Source organism: Spathaspora passalidarum, assembly GCF_000223485.1.
Source record: "Spathaspora passalidarum NRRL Y-27907 unplaced genomic scaffold SPAPAscaffold_1, whole genome shotgun sequence".
NCBI lineage: Eukaryota > Fungi > Ascomycota > Pichiomycetes > Serinales > Debaryomycetaceae > Spathaspora > Spathaspora passalidarum.
This window is the reverse complement of record NW_006767425.1, coordinates 805,121-824,836: the sequence shown is the minus strand read 5'-3', so window position 1 is coordinate 824,836 and position 19,716 is coordinate 805,121. Positions and strand designations below refer to the sequence as shown.

At 36.1% G+C, this 19,716-nt stretch overlaps 12 protein-coding genes across 12 annotated transcripts; 3 read left to right on the top strand and 9 right to left on the bottom strand. All coding sequences in view use genetic code 12, as the record gives it.

Moving 5' to 3' along the window:
- Window positions 1-76: 76 nt before the first annotated feature.
- On the bottom strand, window positions 77-1,777 carry GPM2 (Gpm2p; the record flags this gene model as incomplete). The annotated part of the gene is made up of 1 exon (XM_007372365.1): window positions 77-1,777. The coding sequence occupies one exon, from the start codon at window positions 1,534-1,536 to the stop codon at window positions 721-723; it is 816 nt and encodes a 271-aa protein (XP_007372427.1).
- A 483-nt stretch (window positions 1,778-2,260) lies between these two features.
- GIG1 (Gig1p) lies at window positions 2,261-3,771 on the top strand (the record flags this gene model as incomplete). The annotated part of the gene is made up of 1 exon (XM_007372364.1): window positions 2,261-3,771. The coding sequence occupies one exon, from the start codon at window positions 3,033-3,035 to the stop codon at window positions 3,747-3,749; it is 717 nt and encodes a 238-aa protein (XP_007372426.1).
- Window positions 3,772-3,841: 70 nt separating this feature from the next.
- Window positions 3,842-4,287, bottom strand: HHF1 (histone; the record flags this gene model as incomplete). Its single annotated transcript, XM_007372363.1, has 1 exon — window positions 3,842-4,287. One exon carries the CDS (start codon window positions 4,231-4,233, stop codon window positions 3,922-3,924), a length of 312 nt encoding a protein of 103 aa, XP_007372425.1.
- A 915-nt stretch (window positions 4,288-5,202) lies between these two features.
- HHT21 (Hht21p) lies at window positions 5,203-5,720 on the top strand (the record flags this gene model as incomplete). Its single annotated transcript, XM_007372362.1, has 1 exon — window positions 5,203-5,720. The coding sequence occupies one exon, from the start codon at window positions 5,229-5,231 to the stop codon at window positions 5,637-5,639; it is 411 nt and encodes a 136-aa protein (XP_007372424.1).
- SPAPADRAFT_58137 (uncharacterized protein) lies at window positions 5,701-7,059 on the bottom strand (the record flags this gene model as incomplete). The annotated part of the gene is made up of 1 exon (XM_007372361.1): window positions 5,701-7,059. One exon carries the CDS (start codon window positions 7,046-7,048, stop codon window positions 5,819-5,821), a length of 1,230 nt encoding a protein of 409 aa, XP_007372423.1.
- A 207-nt stretch (window positions 7,060-7,266) lies between these two features.
- On the bottom strand, window positions 7,267-8,466 carry SPAPADRAFT_131051 (GPI-anchor transamidase; the record flags this gene model as incomplete). Its single annotated transcript, XM_007372360.1, has 1 exon — window positions 7,267-8,466. One exon carries the CDS (start codon window positions 8,464-8,466, stop codon window positions 7,267-7,269), a length of 1,200 nt encoding a protein of 399 aa, XP_007372422.1.
- A 134-nt stretch (window positions 8,467-8,600) lies between these two features.
- ACS2 (acetate--CoA ligase) lies at window positions 8,601-10,628 on the bottom strand (the record flags this gene model as incomplete). The annotated part of the gene is made up of 1 exon (XM_007372359.1): window positions 8,601-10,628. The coding sequence occupies one exon, from the start codon at window positions 10,626-10,628 to the stop codon at window positions 8,601-8,603; it is 2,028 nt and encodes a 675-aa protein (XP_007372421.1).
- A 693-nt stretch (window positions 10,629-11,321) lies between these two features.
- On the top strand, window positions 11,322-12,903 carry SPAPADRAFT_58134 (uncharacterized protein; the record flags this gene model as incomplete). Its single annotated transcript, XM_007372358.1, has 1 exon — window positions 11,322-12,903. One exon carries the CDS (start codon window positions 12,393-12,395, stop codon window positions 12,546-12,548), a length of 156 nt encoding a protein of 51 aa, XP_007372420.1.
- A 147-nt stretch (window positions 12,904-13,050) lies between these two features.
- On the bottom strand, window positions 13,051-14,985 carry SSA2 (Hsp70 family chaperone; the record flags this gene model as incomplete). Its single annotated transcript, XM_007372357.1, has 1 exon — window positions 13,051-14,985. The coding sequence occupies one exon, from the start codon at window positions 14,983-14,985 to the stop codon at window positions 13,051-13,053; it is 1,935 nt and encodes a 644-aa protein (XP_007372419.1).
- Window positions 14,986-15,374: 389 nt separating this feature from the next.
- SPAPADRAFT_145755 (nucleoporin) lies at window positions 15,375-16,604 on the bottom strand (the record flags this gene model as incomplete). The annotated part of the gene is made up of 2 exons (XM_007372356.1): window positions 15,375-16,340; window positions 16,397-16,604. 2 exons carry the CDS (start codon window positions 16,541-16,543, stop codon window positions 15,636-15,638), a joined length of 852 nt encoding a protein of 283 aa, XP_007372418.1.
- Window positions 16,605-16,795: 191 nt separating this feature from the next.
- On the bottom strand, window positions 16,796-18,503 carry CDC3 (septin; the record flags this gene model as incomplete). The annotated part of the gene is made up of 2 exons (XM_007372355.1): window positions 16,796-18,209; window positions 18,268-18,503. The coding sequence occupies 2 exons, from the start codon at window positions 18,275-18,277 to the stop codon at window positions 16,885-16,887; spliced, it is 1,335 nt and encodes a 444-aa protein (XP_007372417.1).
- A 469-nt stretch (window positions 18,504-18,972) lies between these two features.
- SPAPADRAFT_58131 (uncharacterized protein) lies at window positions 18,973-19,674 on the bottom strand (the record flags this gene model as incomplete). Its single annotated transcript, XM_007372354.1, has 1 exon — window positions 18,973-19,674. The coding sequence occupies one exon, from the start codon at window positions 19,596-19,598 to the stop codon at window positions 19,047-19,049; it is 552 nt and encodes a 183-aa protein (XP_007372416.1).
- Between the last annotated feature and the right edge of the window lie 42 nt (window positions 19,675-19,716).

Sequence of the window (19,716 nt, the reverse complement as noted above, 5' to 3'; positions counted from 1 at the left end):
CCGAACCTTAGATTGTACACAAAAAAAAAAGAAAAATGACGTTTTGTAGGCTCGGGAAGGAAGCAAAAAAAAAAAGCGGATACTTGCTCAAAGGAGTTAAGCAAATGTAAAATGCGATAACCGAAAAAGGTTTCTTTTGTCCGAAGGCTGTGTGATGTAAACAAATCAAGCTTTTATGACTCAACAAAATATAAAGTTGCCCAGCAAACTTAACTGGAATGTAACATTAGCCTGCCTTTCTATTTCTACTTTGCCGGTTTTCACATGGCGGAGCGGCTGTTTTGTTTTATCCGGCTCGTTTGATCTGCCCCAGTCACACTCTTCTGTTGAGCGAATCATAACAAATATTGTGCTAATTTTGTCTAAAAATATGCATGTTGGTCGTTACCTGCATAACTAGACGATTTTACATGATGCTCGGTGTTACTTGCTTAATATCACAAAAAAATATAGTTGAGCATTTATTTCTGGTGATTCCCCTCCTCAATTAAGCATCGTCATACAGCCAGAAATCTTAATTACGCCCAGACATAAAATCTCCTTCCCAATTGGGAAGTATTATCTAATTATCAACCACAATGATTATTTTCTTGGTATCTTTTAAACAATCGACGTGGTGGTGGTGGTTGTATCGGTTTGTTTATATTCTTATCTATATATCACTCTACAACCCACACGAAATACCTATTTACTACTACGCTACATGCATTGTTCTATGAATCAACCAACTTTAACCAAACCTTCATTCTTTACCTTCTCTATTCCTGCTTCGGCCTTTTCTTCATCCAAATAATAAAACTTGATTAAATCTCCACGATCATCCAATTCAAACACTAAAGGAATACCTGTTGGTACATTGATTTTAGAGATATCATCGTCGCTTACCTTATTCAAGTATTTGATAAGACTTCTAACAATTGAACCATGGGTTACAATCAATACGGTCTTATTCAATTGAACCATTTGATTATCTAAGATTTCAAGTTTAAAAAACGGAATTAATCGCTCCATGACCATAGCTAGTGACTCACCACGAGGTAAAATATCTTGGTTTAAAACATCATTGTATCTTTCATCAATGCTAGGATCCACAGTTCCCTTGGGTATTTGTGGCGGTAATCCATGATAATCTCTTCTGATATAATTGTATTTTTCTTTGTCTTGACCCAATTCAAGAAATACTTCATGTTTATCTCGTCCTTGGTAGCTCCCATAATGACGTTCGTTCAATCTCCAGGTCTTGATATGATCGATCCATGGTTTGTTCAATTTCTGAAGTATAATTAATCCAGTCTCAATTGAACGGGTCAATTTGGATGTGTAAATAATATCTGGATCTAAATGATGTTGTAAAATAAGTTCAGCAGCATATTCGGCCTCGTGCTGTCCTCGATGGCTCAAAGGGATATCTATCCATCCGCAAAATTTGTTTTCTTTATTACCTTGAGATTCTCCATGGCGAAGAATAATGAGTTTATGAGCAGGCATAGGCGAACTGTTAGTTTCGGATTGCTCCTTTTCTACCGGTGTGGACATTAGGAAACGTTAAGTACAACCGGTTTTGTGTGGGCTTTGTCAACTGGTGACCACACTTCCTATCACACATTTTTTTTTTCGCTTTCACTTTCATTTTGTGTTATCTAACCCTAATGTCGCACAGTGCATAACCCGGGTTTCAGTAGCTGTTAGCCGTTGCTATATGCAGCAATTGCTGAGCATGCTCGCAGTTATTGGTATTATTCCATGAAGGACTATTATATGTAAAAATAATTATGTTCACTCTTATTTTTGTAGTTATTAAATTGTGTTTTTTTTTTTGGGAAGCAACCTTCATAGGAAAATGAAGAGGGATGGAATTGGTAATACCAGCAGGCGTAAAGGTCGTTTTGAATGCCGCTAAGTAGAACAATAATCTCCCTAGAATAGTTCTAATGTCATACTAAAGGAGCAAGTAAAGGAGTATGTACTTCCTAGTACAAATAATATTCCTTATTATAGTAGCATGCCATTTTGCAACTAATTTCGAACAAGGGAACGGAGGCTAGGAGAGTTCCTACTAGAATCAGCTTTGCAAGGTTTGTGCAATGCAAGAATTATATGCTTACCTAATTTCAGTTAAAAATTAACCTTTCTAGCCAAGAATTCTGGAACATGTTCTAGAAGATCAGTATCATGAAGGTTTGAGATGATGAAATAACCCAATTTGCTAAGAATTTCCTCTTACCTAGCTTGGTTATGGTTGTAAATATAGTTTTTCTTATGCACGCTATTCGTCTTGGATTAAATTTGAGACAAATTAAGCCAAAAAACACTCTCGTAAGCTCATATGTCTCGGTTAGGCTGGATTTGAATCAAATATATATTCTAGAATTTATAAAACTTCAAAATAAACTTGAATTAAACAGAGCAAGAAGATATAATTCTAAGTTTCTTTCAACTGACCCTCTTGCTAGATGACTGAGTTGGAATAAAGTTGAGTTTTTACCAATTGTTAACGACTGTTAACGGGAGACAATTAATTTCGTTACATCAAACGAATACAGCCAAAATTTTGCACCAAAAAATGTGAAATCGCTAGATGACTAAAAGCTCAAGCTAACTCAACCCGACACTACATAACACAAGATATGTAAACATGCAGAAGACAACAACACGAAGAAGGACATTCTTATCTCGTGCTTTACTTCAAGGCGTATTCTTTGTACTGCAAAAAAATTCATAGTTCAAGTTTTCCCCAACAATCGAAAATGTAACATCAAGAATGCCGATGTAACAGAATTAGATTTTGATAGTCATCATGAATTTCTTTTTTCCATATAAAATAAATCCAGGGTAGATTTGACAGATGTATGCCTATAAAAGAGATCGTGGTCCCCTAGGGTATCAATAATCATTCCACATATGCTTCTTGTATTTTCTTCTATTTATTTTATGTTTTTCCTATGTAGTCCTTTTCATTTCTCCAAATCTTGATACCCTTCCCCCCAATTTCAATTACTCATTAAATTCGCGCCACGAAAAACATAATATAAATGACTAGTCTTCAAACTCCTCCAGCTACTCCGGTTCAAGAATTTTATTCACAATTCAACATTTCAGTAACTCAGAGCAGCCTCATGCCTAGTGCATCTAAGATCAAGCATGGAGATCCCTTTAGTTGGGAAGACACCAAGTTCATTGTAAAATCTAATCAGTTGGAAATCTTCGCCAGGCTGGAAAAAGAAACTCACAGATATCATAAATTCAAAGCCTGGCTTAAGGAAAATGAAATGACCGTGAATGATTACTTGCTTAGTCTGCAATTAGAATGGAAGGAAAGTGATATCCGTACTCAAACGAGAGAATACCCTCAAGAATATGACTTGAATCATCCAGAAGATTTGATCTTTTTCAATTCTGATGATGTTAAAATTATACCCAACAAATTCCCCTATTATTTTGATACCAATGTTAGACACTTGTGTGTCTGGTCGAAATTAATAGTACCAGCAGATAGAGAAAGTGTGGTTGGTGATATTTCTCCACGTACCAAGAGATTAGTCCATAGATATCTTGAAAAAACATTTGTGGAACGTGGGGTTTCATGGGATCAAATACTTTGGTTTAAAAATTGGTTGAGCTTACAAAGTGTTAGAGCTGTGAGCCACTTTCATGTACTCCTCCGTGACGTTGATGATGCATTGTTAGATGAATTAATTGGTACAAGTGGGGAAATGTTAACTATAGAAGATTATAGAGAATTATTATAGAAATATAGAAATGTACTTTTTTTTTTGGCACAAACAAAATTTGTAGAAACCCGAACTTGAAACTACAACAATCTACAATTGATTCAATTATTCAAACCGAACTGAAAATGGTATTAATAATATACAAATGTAAAAACTAACTAATAATAAATCATCACGAGAATAAAACCCTTTAACCACCGAAACCATACAAGGTTCTACCTTGTCTCTTTAAGGCGTAAACAACATCCAAGGAAGTAACAGTCTTTCTCTTAGCGTGTTCAGTATAGGTAACAGCATCTCTGATGACGTTTTCTAAGAATTGTTTCAAGACAACTCTGACTTCTTCGTAGATTAAAGCGGAAATACGCTTAACACCACCTCTTCTGGCCAATCTTCTGATGGCTGGCTTGGTAATACCTTGAATGTTGTCTCTCAAGATCTTTCTGTGTCTCTTAGCACCACCCTTTCCTAAACCTTTTCCTCCTTTTCCTCTACCAGACATTGTGTATTTATTTAGTGTATGTTATTTATGTTAATTGTATAACTAAAAGTTAATACTTGTATAGAACAAAAAAAATTAAGTGGTTAAAAAAATAGTGCGAACTGGTGTTAATTTATAATAAACTCACAAATTTTTGATTGTCAGTCAAAAAGGGGGCAACAACAAATAACGATAATGAATAACCGTAATGAGTGTGTATCTAATGCAACTGAGGGAAAAACAAAAAAAAGTTGAATGATTTGTTTGTTTGTGTTTTTGTTTGTGCAGGTGCGAAAACCAGGAAAGCTGTGTAGAGAGAAGCAAGGGAGGCGAGAGGAGAAGCGCATGAAACAGCGGAAAAGTTACCAGGAAACAAAGAGAAGTAAGGTAAAGTGAGAGGAATTACGCAATAACAAACGCAAAAGTCAAGAGAATGGCAAAGACAAATGATTTTTCTTGTGGTGCGGTGCGAAAAAACTCCCTGAATCAGTGGCTTCTCAGGCTTTGAAAAGAAACACAATTGCCACAGCCACTGCGTAAGTTTCAGTCTAACAGTGGGGAGATAATAACAATTGAGGCCGAGAAGAAACGAAAAAGCTTAGTTTAATTTTCTTGCTGGTACAAAAGATACTATGAACAATAGTAACCATATGAAAATTCATATTTGTCGCGCGGGAATGATTGCAAAAAAACGAAAATAGATATTTTTTGTTGCTTTTCGCGGTTCTGAGATTTACTCATTGTTTTGAGTAATACTCAGCACCGAGTTTTTGTTCTGCAACCTTCACACTTGATGTGTATTTTTCAGAACACGCGCTTTTCCACCCGACAAAAGATACTAGTTTCGCCATCTCCACTCTAATCACATGACTTTGTTTGTTTACATTTTAATTTCAACCATTGCTGCTAATTGTGTCTCCCCAAGATTCCAATAAATATAAAACGTACTCTAGACCCCAATTAAAATTTTATTATTTTCTTTTAAAAAATCATCAACTTTATATTACATATTCACAATGGCTAGAACCAAACAAACAGCTAGAAAATCCACTGGTGGTAAGGCTCCAAGAAAACAATTAGCTTCCAAGGCTGCTAGAAAGTCTGCTCCATCTACCGGTGGTGTCAAGAAGCCACACAGATATAAGCCAGGTACCGTCGCTTTAAGAGAAATTAGAAGATTCCAAAAGTCTACTGAATTATTAATCAGAAAATTGCCATTCCAAAGATTGGTTAGAGAAATTGCCCAAGATTTCAAGACTGATTTAAGATTCCAATCTTCTGCTATTGGTGCTTTACAAGAATCCGTTGAAGCTTACTTGGTTTCCTTATTCGAAGACACTAACTTATGTGCTATCCACGCTAAGAGAGTTACCATCCAAAAGAAGGATATCCAATTAGCTAGAAGATTAAGAGGTGAAAGATCTTAGGTGTACGGTTATTTAATTCATATTTGCTTTTTAATTCATGTATTACTTTATAGTTCTTTTTAATGTACATTAGATATTTTGGTATATTTCGTGTTGTAGAATATTGTTTCTGATTGTGGTCATGATATAATCTGCAATATAAACACAATTGTATACAATATTTATTAAACTACTAAAAATTAAAATGGGAATCCTTGCGGTTCTTTGGTTGGATCTAAACCATTCGCCTCTTGCTCTTTAGCTTTCTGTTCTAAATAAGGTAATAATATATCTTTGAACTTATGGAATCCTTTATATTCCCCAACATCGTCACTCCAGCTGGAAAGACCATTGAATAATCTTCTAGGAACATAAGGTTCTTCACACAATTTAGCTATTGGAATAAAGTAAGTTCTAATAGTGAATACAACAGCCCCTGAAATAGGTAATCTTCTCAAACTTTGTCTTTCACTTCTATAGTAAAGCATATTAACATCGGTAGCTTCTTCTGCAGTATACCAGCCTACTTTTTCAGTCTTTTCTGAACCAATAGAGTATGACCATGCCAAGTCATTATCGGTTTGAATGAAATAATTGTTTCTCACCACCGGTTTATCCACGGCTAATCTTCTGAAAAACTTATTCATTCCTGTTTTTAATCTTTCATCGTACTGAGGAACATCTCCACTTTGGTGAATTTCATCAAGCTTCATCCTGAACTTGTCTTTTAATCTCCAAAATCCAGCAAGACAAATGCAACCAGCTTCGAGTGAGTAAGCACCATCATCGTTTTCAACTACAATAGCAATATCATCTTGAAGGAACTTGGCTGATGTGACTATAGGATCCAACTTTTCATCATTAAGATCGAATTTTTCTCCAGTAGGCAAGATTTCCATCACTTCGTGTTCAAATTTGAATAATTTAGGATATCTATGAGGTAAATACCCACATAATTCTCGTAACAATTCCCAAGATGCATCTCTAGCCATGGGTGATATGTCATGTAAAGTATCACCCATGTCACCTGCCAATCTCTGCAACTTTAATTCATGAAATTTGGGCCACTCGTTATCTAATTCGATCCAACTTGACCAATCCATATTTCTGAGTCCCATTGTCACATTGTACTTGTGTCTGAATGCCCTGTACGGTAATGGTTTAGTGGTTTCGATATCCCAGTTTGGATATGGCTCAGGAACTGGAGTTTTGAAATTATAATCAGGATTCCAGACACCTAAGGGACGTTCATTGGGGTTATACCTCTTTGTTTTTCCATTAGACACTTCAGCTGAAGGCTTCAAGCTCTTTGTTCTTGTAAACAAGTATACAACAAGAGGAATAAAAACTATCAACGAGATTTTCAATTGAAAGTTAGTACCAATGTACTTTTCAATAACCCCAGTTTCTGAAACGGTTGAATGATTCATTCTTGTTGATTACCTTACAATCCAACTTTTATTAAGGATATTAGATGTTGTTATATACTTATATATCGCTGTTTATCTACACACATACAGTTCTCCTGAAACATCGTATCTGAGTTCCTAATCCAGTAAAGATTTGCAGCAAAAAAAAATAATAATTTTTTTTTGTTTTTTTGGCGATTGATCTATCACCTAAATCAAGTAAAAGTAACCAGATTAGATTAAGCCGGTGGTAAAAACCCAGCAAACAATGTTGTTTGGATAACATTCCAAAGTATGCCAAACCCGGCTACGTATTCCGCCCATTTTCTTTTGTTGTGATCCACGAAATGTAAGCTTATCGTCCAATACACAAGTGGTGAGTAACTAGTTACTCTATTCAAAATTTGCGCATTCCAAAAGAAAATCCCACTAAATAAGATAATGGCATGGATTATTACCAATACTAATATTTTCTTATTTTTCGGTACCTCGTTCTTGTATATATACCATGTTGAATAAATGTTTATGTATATGGCAGGGGCAACAATTAAGAAATTCGGAATGTTGTTAGGGGTCCAATATTTGAATAGACCCACATTCCAATATCGGCCTTGGGCATATTTGAATAGACTAGGAAAGTATGAGTTGCACCATTCACCTCTTGCAGGACAGAATTTAATGTAGTGATAGATGTTGGTGGATGCAAATGTGATGAATAGAGTAGACCCCGTAGTCAAAGTCAATATTATTTCATTCATGTTCTGGTCTATCACAAAGTGGTATAAATCTATGAGGTAGATTATTCCGAGTAATAATCCATTAGCTCGGACTGTGAACCCCATACTTGCAATTACCCCTGACAAAATGTATGTCACTGGATGTGCAATTGATTTGTTGCTTGTTTTCGAGTAATCTTGGAAGTTGACTGAGATAAAGTACAAGTAAAAACAAAGCAATGTCAAGAAGTTGCTGATATTCTCTGAATAATTCGTAGTGAGGAATACTCCCGCTGTAGGTGACAATATAATGAATGCACTGCTTAATTCACTAATTTTACCATCGTACATGCCTCTTGTGATGGCATATAACAAAATTGCCAGGGCAAAATGACAGATATTGGAAATTGCAATACTTAACAATTGTAAGGAATAGTAGTTCTCAACTGGGAACAATTTAATGAATGCAATCCATCCAGGACAAAACACAAGTTGATTCTCATACTTGGCTGGATTGATAAACATGTCATTGAAATACACTGAATCCCATACGATGAGCTTGTCAAGTATTGTGGTTACTACCTTAGGAAATGGTGATTCTAGTTGAGATATAATTAATTGAGATGACGTGTCAAATTGACCCGGAGTAAAGTATATGATTAGTATCTGGATCACTTTAAGCACTATGAATAGCCTTAGTAGACCCCATATTGGAATTGACATTGGTGGTTAAACATAAAGTTAACAATTTTATTTTTTTTTTTTTGTTGCTTTAATTCTATACTGTGCAAAAAACCTCTATGAATATTTTCTCGAATTAAATTAAATTACAAACTGTGTATGACTATAAACATCTATTACTTCTTACCGAATTGGGATTCAAATGCGGTAATGACACCTTGGACAGATTGTGGGTTAGACAAAGTAGTAATATCACCCAATTGATCAGCTTCATATGAGGAAACCTTTCTCAAGATTCTTCTCATAATCTTACCGGATCTGGTCTTTGGTAAATCAGCAACAATAATCACAGATTTTGGTGCTGCAAATGGACCAATGGTGGATCTAACTTGTAAAATCAATTCCTTTCTCAACAAGGTAGCTTCTTCCACATCGGCAATCTTGGAGCTTACTTCATCTTTAAGGGCAACATAAGCAATAACGGCTTGACCGGTAAGATCATCATTGATACCAACAACAGCAGCTTCAGAAACACCGTGATGTTCAATTAAAGCAGCTTCAATTTCAGCAGTAGATAATCTGTGACCACTGACATTGACAACGTCATCAACTCTTCCTCTGATCCAGTAGTAACCATCATTATCTCTAGCAGCACCATCACCAGAGAAGTAGTAACCTGGGTAGACATTCATGTAGGTGTCCATGTATTTACCGTGGTTCTTGTAAACGGTTCTGGCAATAGATGGCCAGTGATCCTTAACAACCAAAACACCTTCAACATCGTTACCTTCAATTTCAACACCGGAAACTGGGTCAATCAAGGCAGTCTTAATACCAAAGAATGGTAAGGAAGCAGAACCTGGCTTGTTTGGAATAACACCAGCAATTGGAGCAATTAAATGAGCACCAGATTCAGTTTGCCAATAAGTATCAGCAATATGACATTGGCCCTTACCGACAAATTCATTGTACCATTCCCAAATATCTGGAGAAATTGGTTCACCAACGGAACCCAAGGTTCTTAAGGAACTGATATCATACTTGGCAAGCTCTTGTTCACCAGACTTACGCAATAATCTAAGAGCGGTTGGAGCAACATAGAAGTGAGTAGCCTTGTGCTTTTCAACAATTTGCCAGAATCTACCATAATCTGGGTAGGCTGGAGTACCTTCGAAAACAACAGTTGGAACACCAAGAACTAATGGACCGTAAACGGCATAAGAGTGACCGGTAATCCAACCGACATCACCAGCAGTGAAAACGATATCTTCAGGTTGAATGTCAAACACATAACGGGAGGTCATGGCAGTACCTAATAAGAAACCAGCAGTAGAATGAACAACACCCTTTGGAGTACCAGTAGAACCAGAGGTATATAACAAGAATAATGGATCTTCGGAGTTGACTGGAGTTGGGGCAACGTAACCTGGGAACTTGGCAGTTTCAGCATCCCAGTAGTAATCTCTACCTTGAACTAATTTGATTTCTGGGTTACCAGTTCTCTTGTGAACTAAAACTTTTTCAACAGATGGACAGTCAAGAAGAGCTTCATCACATAACTTCTTGATGTTAACGGTTCTACCACCTCTTCTACCTTCATCACAGGTGATTAAAGCCTTACAAGAAGCATCATTGACTCTGTCTCTAATGGAACCAGAGGAGAAACCAGCAAATATGACTGAGTGAATAGCACCAACTCTGGCAATAGCTAAAACAGCAATAATGGCATGAGCATTCATTGGTAAGTAAACGGCAACAGTATCACCCTTCTTGATACCCCAGGACTTCAAGACACCGGCAACCTTGGAAACTTCTCTTAATAAATCTCCATAGGTTAAGATATAAGAATCTTTTTCTTCGTCAGCTTCATAGATGATAGCTGGTTTGTTTGGGTTGGCAAAAGCATGTCTATCAACACAGTTGTAAGAGGCATTTAATTCTCCACCCAAGAACCAAGCTGGATCACCACCTTGTAAAGTACCTGATTTAACTTTAGAGAAATCACGATCCCAAGATAAAAACTCCTTGGCGGCATCACCAAAGAATTTTTCTGGATCTTCGATGGATTGTTGATATAATTCACGGTAGTGGTCTAAATCCTTGATAGCACTTTGGTTTGGTTGTCTTTCGTAGAATTCCTTTGGGGTTGGTCTTGGAGTGACACCGTTAGCTTCGTGAACAACTTTGTGAACTTGAACAGTCATTGTGTGTAATTAATTATCTATAATAATTTGGTTATGTCGAAATTTGACTTGCAAAAATTTAATTGAATACTAAGCAATTGTTAGTAAATTATTCTAGAATTGATCTAGCAAAGAACACAATTTGTATTTGTATTTGCGGCGTGGTCAAAACCAGTACAAGTTTTAATGAAAGAAATGGTTCGTTATTTCAACGGTGAGGGGGAGGGGTAATTTTCGAACAATTGACGTGATTCCAATCGCGCCTAGAATGAAGAAAAACTATTAGGTAAAAATTTTTTTTCTTGTCCTGCCAAAAATAAAAAAAAATAAGAATAGCCGCTATGATTCAGTAAAGATATCACTAGCAAGTCATTCCCATGTTGCAAATAACTCCATTGGCAAATGATCAAATCTTAAGTCCATTGTAGCATATTTCTAATTGCCTAATTATCTCTTTCTCTTGAATTTGCATGAATTGAGTAATTATCTGTAAATATCTGTCATTTTCGTTCTTTCTATACGATTTGGTCGTTTAAGTAGGATTTTTTTTCTTTGTGTCCTTTGGTGCGAAATTGTTGGGTCCAACAAATATACATACAATTATTGGTTGGGTAAGCTTCTGTTTATATACGTTAAAGTAAGAATATACAAACAACGAACTAAAGCAAGAAAGAAAGAAAGAAAGCAAGAAATATTTAAAAGTTTTTTTGGGAATTTCTATTGGATTTTTATATTTGGGTTCAACAACTTAATTTGTTGAGATCAAAAAAAAAAACCAACAAAATAAAAAATTTATTATTATTATTATTATTTAACTGTTTTCTTTATGTACTTCATATTTATTTTTTAACGAAAACACATTTAAAACAGACGTATGTGTATGTAGGAGTGTATATGGACCAACCCTGCATGTAGAAATTAAACCATTACCTGGTCTTATCTACTTCATCGGGATCGTTCTGCTCAGACCCTTATCTTGATGGTTGCAATAGTTGATAACTTTAAAATGTCTATAACCTCGGATCTTTCAACTAAGAAATGATAGTGAAACATTTAAGCTAGGCAATAGTAAACAATTCACAGTACAGATGACAAGCGAAAAAGCTTAACGAATCTAACGTAGCAGCACGAGAAAAAGTTAAATCTCGTTATGTTAAAATTCTAATGCCACAGTTTCTTAGTTTCGGTATAAAGTTCCCCGTTGCATTATTTTAGACACACTTTTAACTTAAGGCTAGTAAGTATCTGTCTCAATCTGCTCTGTCACAAGATAAGTTCAAGTTTGTCTGTTCAGTGCACTTAACCTTTCCAGTCATGCTTGAACCTACTACACTGGTTATGATATTTTAAATCTGGAACATATCATTGGTTTTGCTTTTTCTTATTATTCTTATTGTTATCAAATATATTTTCTGGGGTCATTCTTTTAACCGGCGACTAACAAACCAAAAAAGTCTATCATGGATTATTTTTTATTTTTTTTTGGTTTGATTATCCACGGAGCGGTGCAAAAACTCCGAAATTTCTTCTTATTGGTCTCAATCCCTGGGGAGAATCTGGGGTATTGTTCTGTACTTCCTTTCATCCCGATTATATAATTTAATCGCCAACTCCGAATCTCCGAACAACAAATTAAAACTCATGAAACAAGCAATACAAGGTTAAGGCTGACTCATTGCTTATAGATGGCATGTTTCAAAATGAAAACCTTAAAATCTACACCTATTTATAGAACTCGAGGCATGTGAGTTGCACCAAATATAAACTATAGAACTTTAGCTTCACATGACATCAAATGCTCTCAGTCATTCTTTAGAATCTAGTTACCAAGCACCAGTAAACACCATTGCTTTTGTCTATGTTTCGTACGATATTACCATCTTACTAATAAACAGGAGTCAAGAATCACCAAAAGAAAAGAAAGAAAATATTTTTTTTTGAAATTCCCCCGGAGTTGACTTATCAATTTATTGCTAAAAATATATGCTTAGAGTAAGGTGACTTTAATCTATTTTGATTGGTGTGTGACGTGGAACTCTTATCTTTTAGCCTCGGAAGACGCATGGCTGTGCTGCTCCTAATATTTTCACAAGTCACATTGCCAAGAGTTACATAGCCAATATGAATCTGTCTAAAATAAACCAAACTTAAACCAATCATACTTGAATCTGGAGACAATTCTCAATAAAAGTTATTGACATGAAACGCTTGTAATGTATGAAAATTGACAGTCATGCATTAACCTGCAGATCACTAAGCAATATTGCATAACAATACTGCTGCTACTAACTACTACGACCTTCTTTAGCCAAATTCTTTCTAATTTCTAAAAAAATCTATACACAAATATTTCTATAAAAATTTAAAAGAAATTTCTAATTATAACAAATCCCGTAAAAAAATGCATCATTATAAATTAATTTTCCCCAGAGTTAAAAACCATTTAATCAACTTCTTCAACAGTTGGACCTTCAGAGCTTGGTTCTGGAGCACCACCAGCAGCACCTGGGAATCCACCTGGAGCAGCACCACCTGGAGCGGCACCAGCTTGGTAAGCCTTGGCCATGATTGGGTTGGCCTTACCTTCCAATTCCTTTTGCTTGTCAGCAAATTCTTCAGCAGTAGCAGTTTGGTTGGAGTCTAACCATTCAATGGTTTCATCAGCAGCCTTGGTAACTTCTTCAACTTCAGAAGCTTCTAACTTAGACTTGAATTGTTCGTCACCTAAAGTAGACTTCAAGGAGTAAGCATAAGATTCTAAACCGTTCTTGGCTTGAACTCTAGCAGCTTCCTTTTCATCTTCTTCCTTGAACTTTTCAGCTTCGGAAACCATCTTTTCAATGTCTTCCTTAGATAATCTACCCTTATCGTTAGTAATGGTAATCTTTTGAGACTTACCAGTACCCTTTTCTAAAGCAGAAACGTTCAAGATACCATTAGCATCAATGTCGAAGGTAACTTCAATTTGTGGAACACCTCTTGGAGCTGGTGGAATACCAGATAATTCGAACTTACCCAACAAGTTGTTGTCCTTGGTCTTGGCACGTTCACCTTCGTAAACTTGAATCAAGACACCTGGTTGGTTATCAGCATAAGTAGAGAAGGTTTCAGACTTCTTGGTTGGGATAGTAGAGTTTCTTGGAATCAACTTGGTCATGATACCACCAGCAGTTTCAATACCTAAGGATAATGGAGCAACATCCAATAACAATAAATCTTGAGTCTTGGAAGAAGTGTCACCAGATAAGATAGCAGCTTGGACAGCAGCACCGTAAGCAACAGCTTCATCTGGGTTAATAGATCTGTTTGGTTCCTTACCGTTGAAGAAGTCGGAAACCAACTTTTGAACCTTTGGAATTCTGGTGGAACCACCAACCAAGACAATTTCGTGAACTTGAGACTTGTCAACCTTAGCATCTCTTAAAACCTTTTCAACTGGGTCCAAGGTAGATCTGAATAAATCTTGACATAATTCTTCGAATCTAGCTCTGGTGATAGAAGTGTAGAAATCAATACCTTCAAACAAGGAGTCAATTTCAACAGAAGTTTGAGCAGAAGAGGACAAAGTTCTCTTGGCACGTTCACAAGCAGTTCTCAATCTTCTTAAAGCTCTTTGGTTAGAAGATAAGTCCTTCTTGTGCTTTCTCTTGAATTCGTTAGAGAAGTGGGTAACTAATCTGTTATCGAAATCTTCACCACCCAAGTGAGTGTCACCAGCAGTAGCCTTAACTTCGAAAATACCATCTTCAATAGACAATAAGGAGACATCGAAAGTACCACCACCTAAATCGAAAATCAAAACATTTTGTTCGTGTTCAGAGGTCTTGTCTAAACCGTAAGCAATAGCAGCAGCGGTTGGTTCGTTAATAATTCTCATAACGTTTAAACCAGCAATTAAACCAGCATCCTTGGTAGCTTGTCTTTGGGAATCGTTGAAGTAAGCTGGGACGGTGACAACGGCATCGTTAACCTTGGTACCTAAGAAACCTTCAGCGGTTTCCTTCATCTTAGATAAAATCATAGAAGAAATTTCTTCTGGAGTGAAGTCCTTGGTTTCACCCTTGTATTCAACTTGAATTTGTGGCTTACCGGCCTTGTCAATGACCTTGAATGGGAAGTGCTTCATATCACCTTGAACTTCAGCGTCATCGAATTTTCTACCAATCAAACGCTTGGCATCGAAAACAGTGTTAGCTGGGTTCATAGCAGCTTGGTTCTTAGCAGCATCACCAATTAATCTTTCAGAGTCAGTGAAGGCAACGAAAGATGGGGTGGTTCTGTTACCTTGATCGTTGGCAATGATTTCAACACGATCATTAGCAAAGTGAGCAACACAGGAGTAGGTAGTACCTAAATCAATACCAACGGCTTTGGACATTTTTAATTAAAAGAATTGGTTAATTGAAAAAAGAAGGAAGAAAGAAACTGAAATTTTTCAAAATCAAATTAGGGAATTTGGTAACAATTTAAATGGTTGAAAATTTTTGCCAGTTTCGTCGAAATAAATTTCTATCATGTTCTATTTGGGTGCGAATTTTCCAGAAATTGTGGATGTGGAAGACGGTGGAAAACGATAGAACTTTTTTCATATTCTTTTTTTTTTTTTTTTGAAATTTTTCAAATTTGGCATTTGTCGCAAATCAGAAATTAAAAGTCGCGACGCATGTAATGTCGGAAATTTGCAGTCAAAAAGAGTTGACGTCATTACTATGTAATGCTAGTAAAAAAAAAATTAACTATACACTTTTTGTCATACTAACGAAGTTCATCTATACCATCCACTATTGCTCTCTTCATTCGGCTATATTGTCTTTTGCTGGTTTGGTTGAAAGAAACTAATTTCTTCAGTAGTTTGTTCAGTTTGAAAACGTTCTTTATCACTGGACTCTTTGGAGGAGGTGGCTTCTTAGCTTCTATTTGCTTGGGTGCATCCTTTTTGCTTTCTTCTTTCTTGGGTTCTTCCTTTTTGCTTTCCTCTTTGGGTGCTTCTGGCTTAGGAGCATCCTCAGGCTTAGAAGCCTCTATGCATTATTCCACTTTGGCATCGTAATCATTTACCAACCGGTACTTGTCCAAAGCTTTTGAACCCAGTTTCACATCTTTCCAAATATTGTTCATTTGATGACTGTCAAAGATGGCGATAACTTTGTCACCAAAGTTTACAAATCGTTTAACAGCGTCTCTCGAGGCTTGAGAAGTCTCGTATCTCAATTTCAAAAACACGGCATAGATCAACACTATAAGCAATGAATTACTTCTGAATGTAATCACTCTCAACACCAACATCACCATGGCTGTCAATTCAGTACCACTAGCAAACCCGACTGCGGGACCCCTGAGGCCACTTGTGATTGAATTGAATAAATGTGCCACAAAACAGTTTTCGATTTCGAATATTGGAAATAAACTACCTGTAAGAAACGACAATACAATAAAAACTGAGTATAGTCCAAATGGTAATACTGTGAAAAATACGCATGGATGAAGAATTAACAAGGACAACCCTATGAACAAGTAATGAAAACTGTCATCTTTGATAACTGGACCCAAGCTCAATCTATGCTTTATAACATTTTGCACCGTGAATGCTCCAGATGATATAACTACTCCAACCAAGGAGATATCATGAAATACCTCATAATTCTCGGAACTAAGCTTGAAATATGTCAACGTGTAAAGAAGTACACCAAGTGTCGTTAAAAAGTTACCTAGAAACGACACAAATTGAAAACTCTAGTTTTATCAAGTTAGTATTTCAATCCCGTATGACAGTGATTGGGTTCACATACTTGCAATGTTGAGAGAAATAAATCTTTCTTAAAGGGTATATTCACAGCAGGCATAGGAGGCATAGCGGGCATAGTAGGCATAGCAGGCCATTTAAATCGTGGTGCCTTTGCAGCAGGTGCTGGTTTGGCTGCTTCTTTCTTTCCCATTTCGAACTCCGCTTATCTTATCGAAAAGTGTAAATGTCAGGGAGAGTGTGAGATCAAAAAAAACAGACGAGAGAAAACGTCAAGGACATGAATTTTTTCTTTGGCTGCCAGATCGTCGTTTGCATTTTAGCCTAATTTGGTAGTCTATTAGCATGTGCTGCTGGTACGAACTTTGAGTCGCACAGATCATAACCGGGTAACAAGACAAAAAAAACAATGGTAACCGGTTGCTATATGCTACGTCAAAAAAAATTTAGCACATTCTCATGTATTGCACAACTAAACAATAAAAACATAGAAAATATATATAGAATAAAACACAAAATTAACCATCTACCTCCTTAACGCAAGAATCCTTTACGAGTCTTTTGTTGAGCAGGTTGGACCATTGGTTCTTGAGGTAATGATCTTTGTTTTTCCAATTGAACCTTTTTTTCTTCCAAAATCTTGATTTGTTTGGTTAATTTGTCCTTCATTTCCTTGTGTCTAGCAAATAAATCAGCTTCTGATCTTTGTAACTTCTTTTCCTTTTCGGAAACTTTTTGTTGGAAAACCAGCTTCATTTCTGCCTCCATCTTGGCTAATTTGGCTTCATGTAAAGCTCTTTCTTCTTGTTGTTTAGCAAGTGGATCAAATTCACGGAACACGGTACTGTCTTGTTCAATACCCATCTTCTTTAATTTTTCAGTTCTATAGTTTTCATACAAAACATTGGCAGTGTGTTCTTTCAATTCTTCCAAAAAGTTTCTAATTAACAATTGACGTAATTTGACAAAATCATTATGAGCTTCATTATCAACCTCAATAACACCCCAAGGATATTGTCTACCTCTGACAGTTCTTCCATCTGGAGTTTGAACTTCTTTGGTGGAACCAACAACGGCAAAGGGGAAAGTATCAATGATTGATTGGGTATTCGATACAGTTTCTTCATCATCATCACCGGGAGCTTCTGGAGTAAATATTTTAATTCCTTGATGTGCAATATCAGCTAATATACGTTGCTTAAATTCCACAATTTCATCATCAGTCAAAGTATCAGACTTGGCAATGATTGGAATTAAGTTAACCTTTTCGTGAACCAATTTCATCATGGCAATATCCAAGGCTCTTAAGGAATGACCGGTTGGTTCAATAAAGTAAAGGAATGCGTGAATTCTATCATCAACTATGGTAGATCTGTTGATTTTACATTCAGCTTCCAAATAAGAATCAAACCTGCTGTTAATTTCATCAACAATTGGTTTCCAATAGTCGGTATTGTTGATTGATTCACCAAATCCTGGAGCTGTTATAACACTGACCTTTAATTTGACACCATCTTCTTCGATTTCAGCCTTGGTTGATCTAATTTTCACAGCCACTCCTCCTTCTTTGTCCTCGGTATCTTCTTCTACGGTTTCTTCATCATCTCTATGGTTGACAATTTCGCGGTTGAAAAGAGTGTTGATTAAAGTGGCTTTACCTAAACCACTTTCACCAATAGCCATGATATTAAAAGTGAATCCTCTTCTAACGGACTTTCTGTGCCATTGCTTAGGTAAATTGGCAAATCCAACATAACCATTCAATACCTTTTTGATGATTTTGATATCTTGGGGAGTATAGGTTATTGGTGATTTCACCAGGCTTGGCATTTGGATTGCTGGTTGTTTTTCTGGTTCAACTAGAACAAAGTTAGTATCATTATGCAACTGTGAATATGGTATTAGTTGTATACATACCTGAAGTCATATTTTGATGTATTAGTATATATCTTGATTGAAAGTTTGTTTGGTACGATTGATCGGCGGGTAAAGTCAGATCTAAAGTTTTGCGGTTGCGGTTATTCTCGAATCAGTCCTCAGATCCAATTGTTTATCAGCTCAGTTATCCTAGTATGTTTGCTAATACTAATTGAAACAAAAGATTATGAATTTGTGATTAATTCCAACAACTGTTTGAAATCTTGATCAAGGGTGTTTCAAAATGAATATTTTTGTTGTTGGGTTTTTTCGTCTCAAACAAAACTTTTGTTTTTTCGTATGCACAACTGACAAAAAAATTTCGTGTTAAGCTCAAAGTATTTTTTAACCTTGATTCAGTTAAAAAATAATTTCGACGTGTCAGTCAGGTGAAAAGTGGTCATGCGTTTGTCACGCTTAAATCATGCTTAATTCACGTGATGTATTTTGATGATATATTCAATGTCAGCTTATATCAACACTGTATAGTGTAGCGTAGTGTTAATACTTGAATTGAACTAATATATGTGCAAGGATTATAGAAATGTGCTTAAAGTTTAATTCTTTGTTGTGTGTGGCTAATTGAGTTTCGCATAAATTTTGCAGAAATATCTCAAAAAAATTATCAAATATGCAACAGCAGTTTGCAATCAAACAGAATACCATATACACCATATTGTTTTGTAGTCAAAATACTGCTAAAATCTAAACATAAACGTATATTAAACACTTCGACACACACATATATATATATATAATTCTGTGATACTACATTATATTTATCTACTGTCTTTTTCATCTGTCTTTTGTAATTGTTCAAGCAAGAAACTTAAACCCAACTTGGCAAATTCCGACATGTTCTTTGCTCTATCATGACTTCCTGTGCTATTGGAGGTCGAGGCTTCGCCATTGGGACCAGATAATCCAATATATACTGTCCCAACTTCATCACTCTCTTGTTCTTCATCTTCTTTTCCGTTCGGTATCACTATCCCCGTTGAAGGACCTGCAAATCCAGTTTCTGACAACACATAAGTGGATCCTAATTCATACTTGGCAGTTCTGGCCAATTTCAATGCAACTTGTTCCGAGGGTCCCATATAGTTGGATATTTCACTATCGGACCACCCAGACAATTTCAACCTTTGCTTTAAGGAATATACTAATTTACCACCAATATAAAAGTTAGAGGCTCCTGGCACGGATACGATATATGCTGATATGAGTCCACCACATGCTGCTTCTGAAATTGCCAATGTTTGATTTCTTTCTCGTAATATCGAGGCTATTTGGGTTACTATTTCGGTGATATCTTCAGGTGGGAATGACATATTGAGTGAGCGTATGCGATTAAAGACCAATTGATAAGTATAGAGCTTGTTGCAGTCTGTATTGCTTGTTCTAATTGACTAACCTCTACGGCTTGCCAAAAACTCTCTCCCCATTATA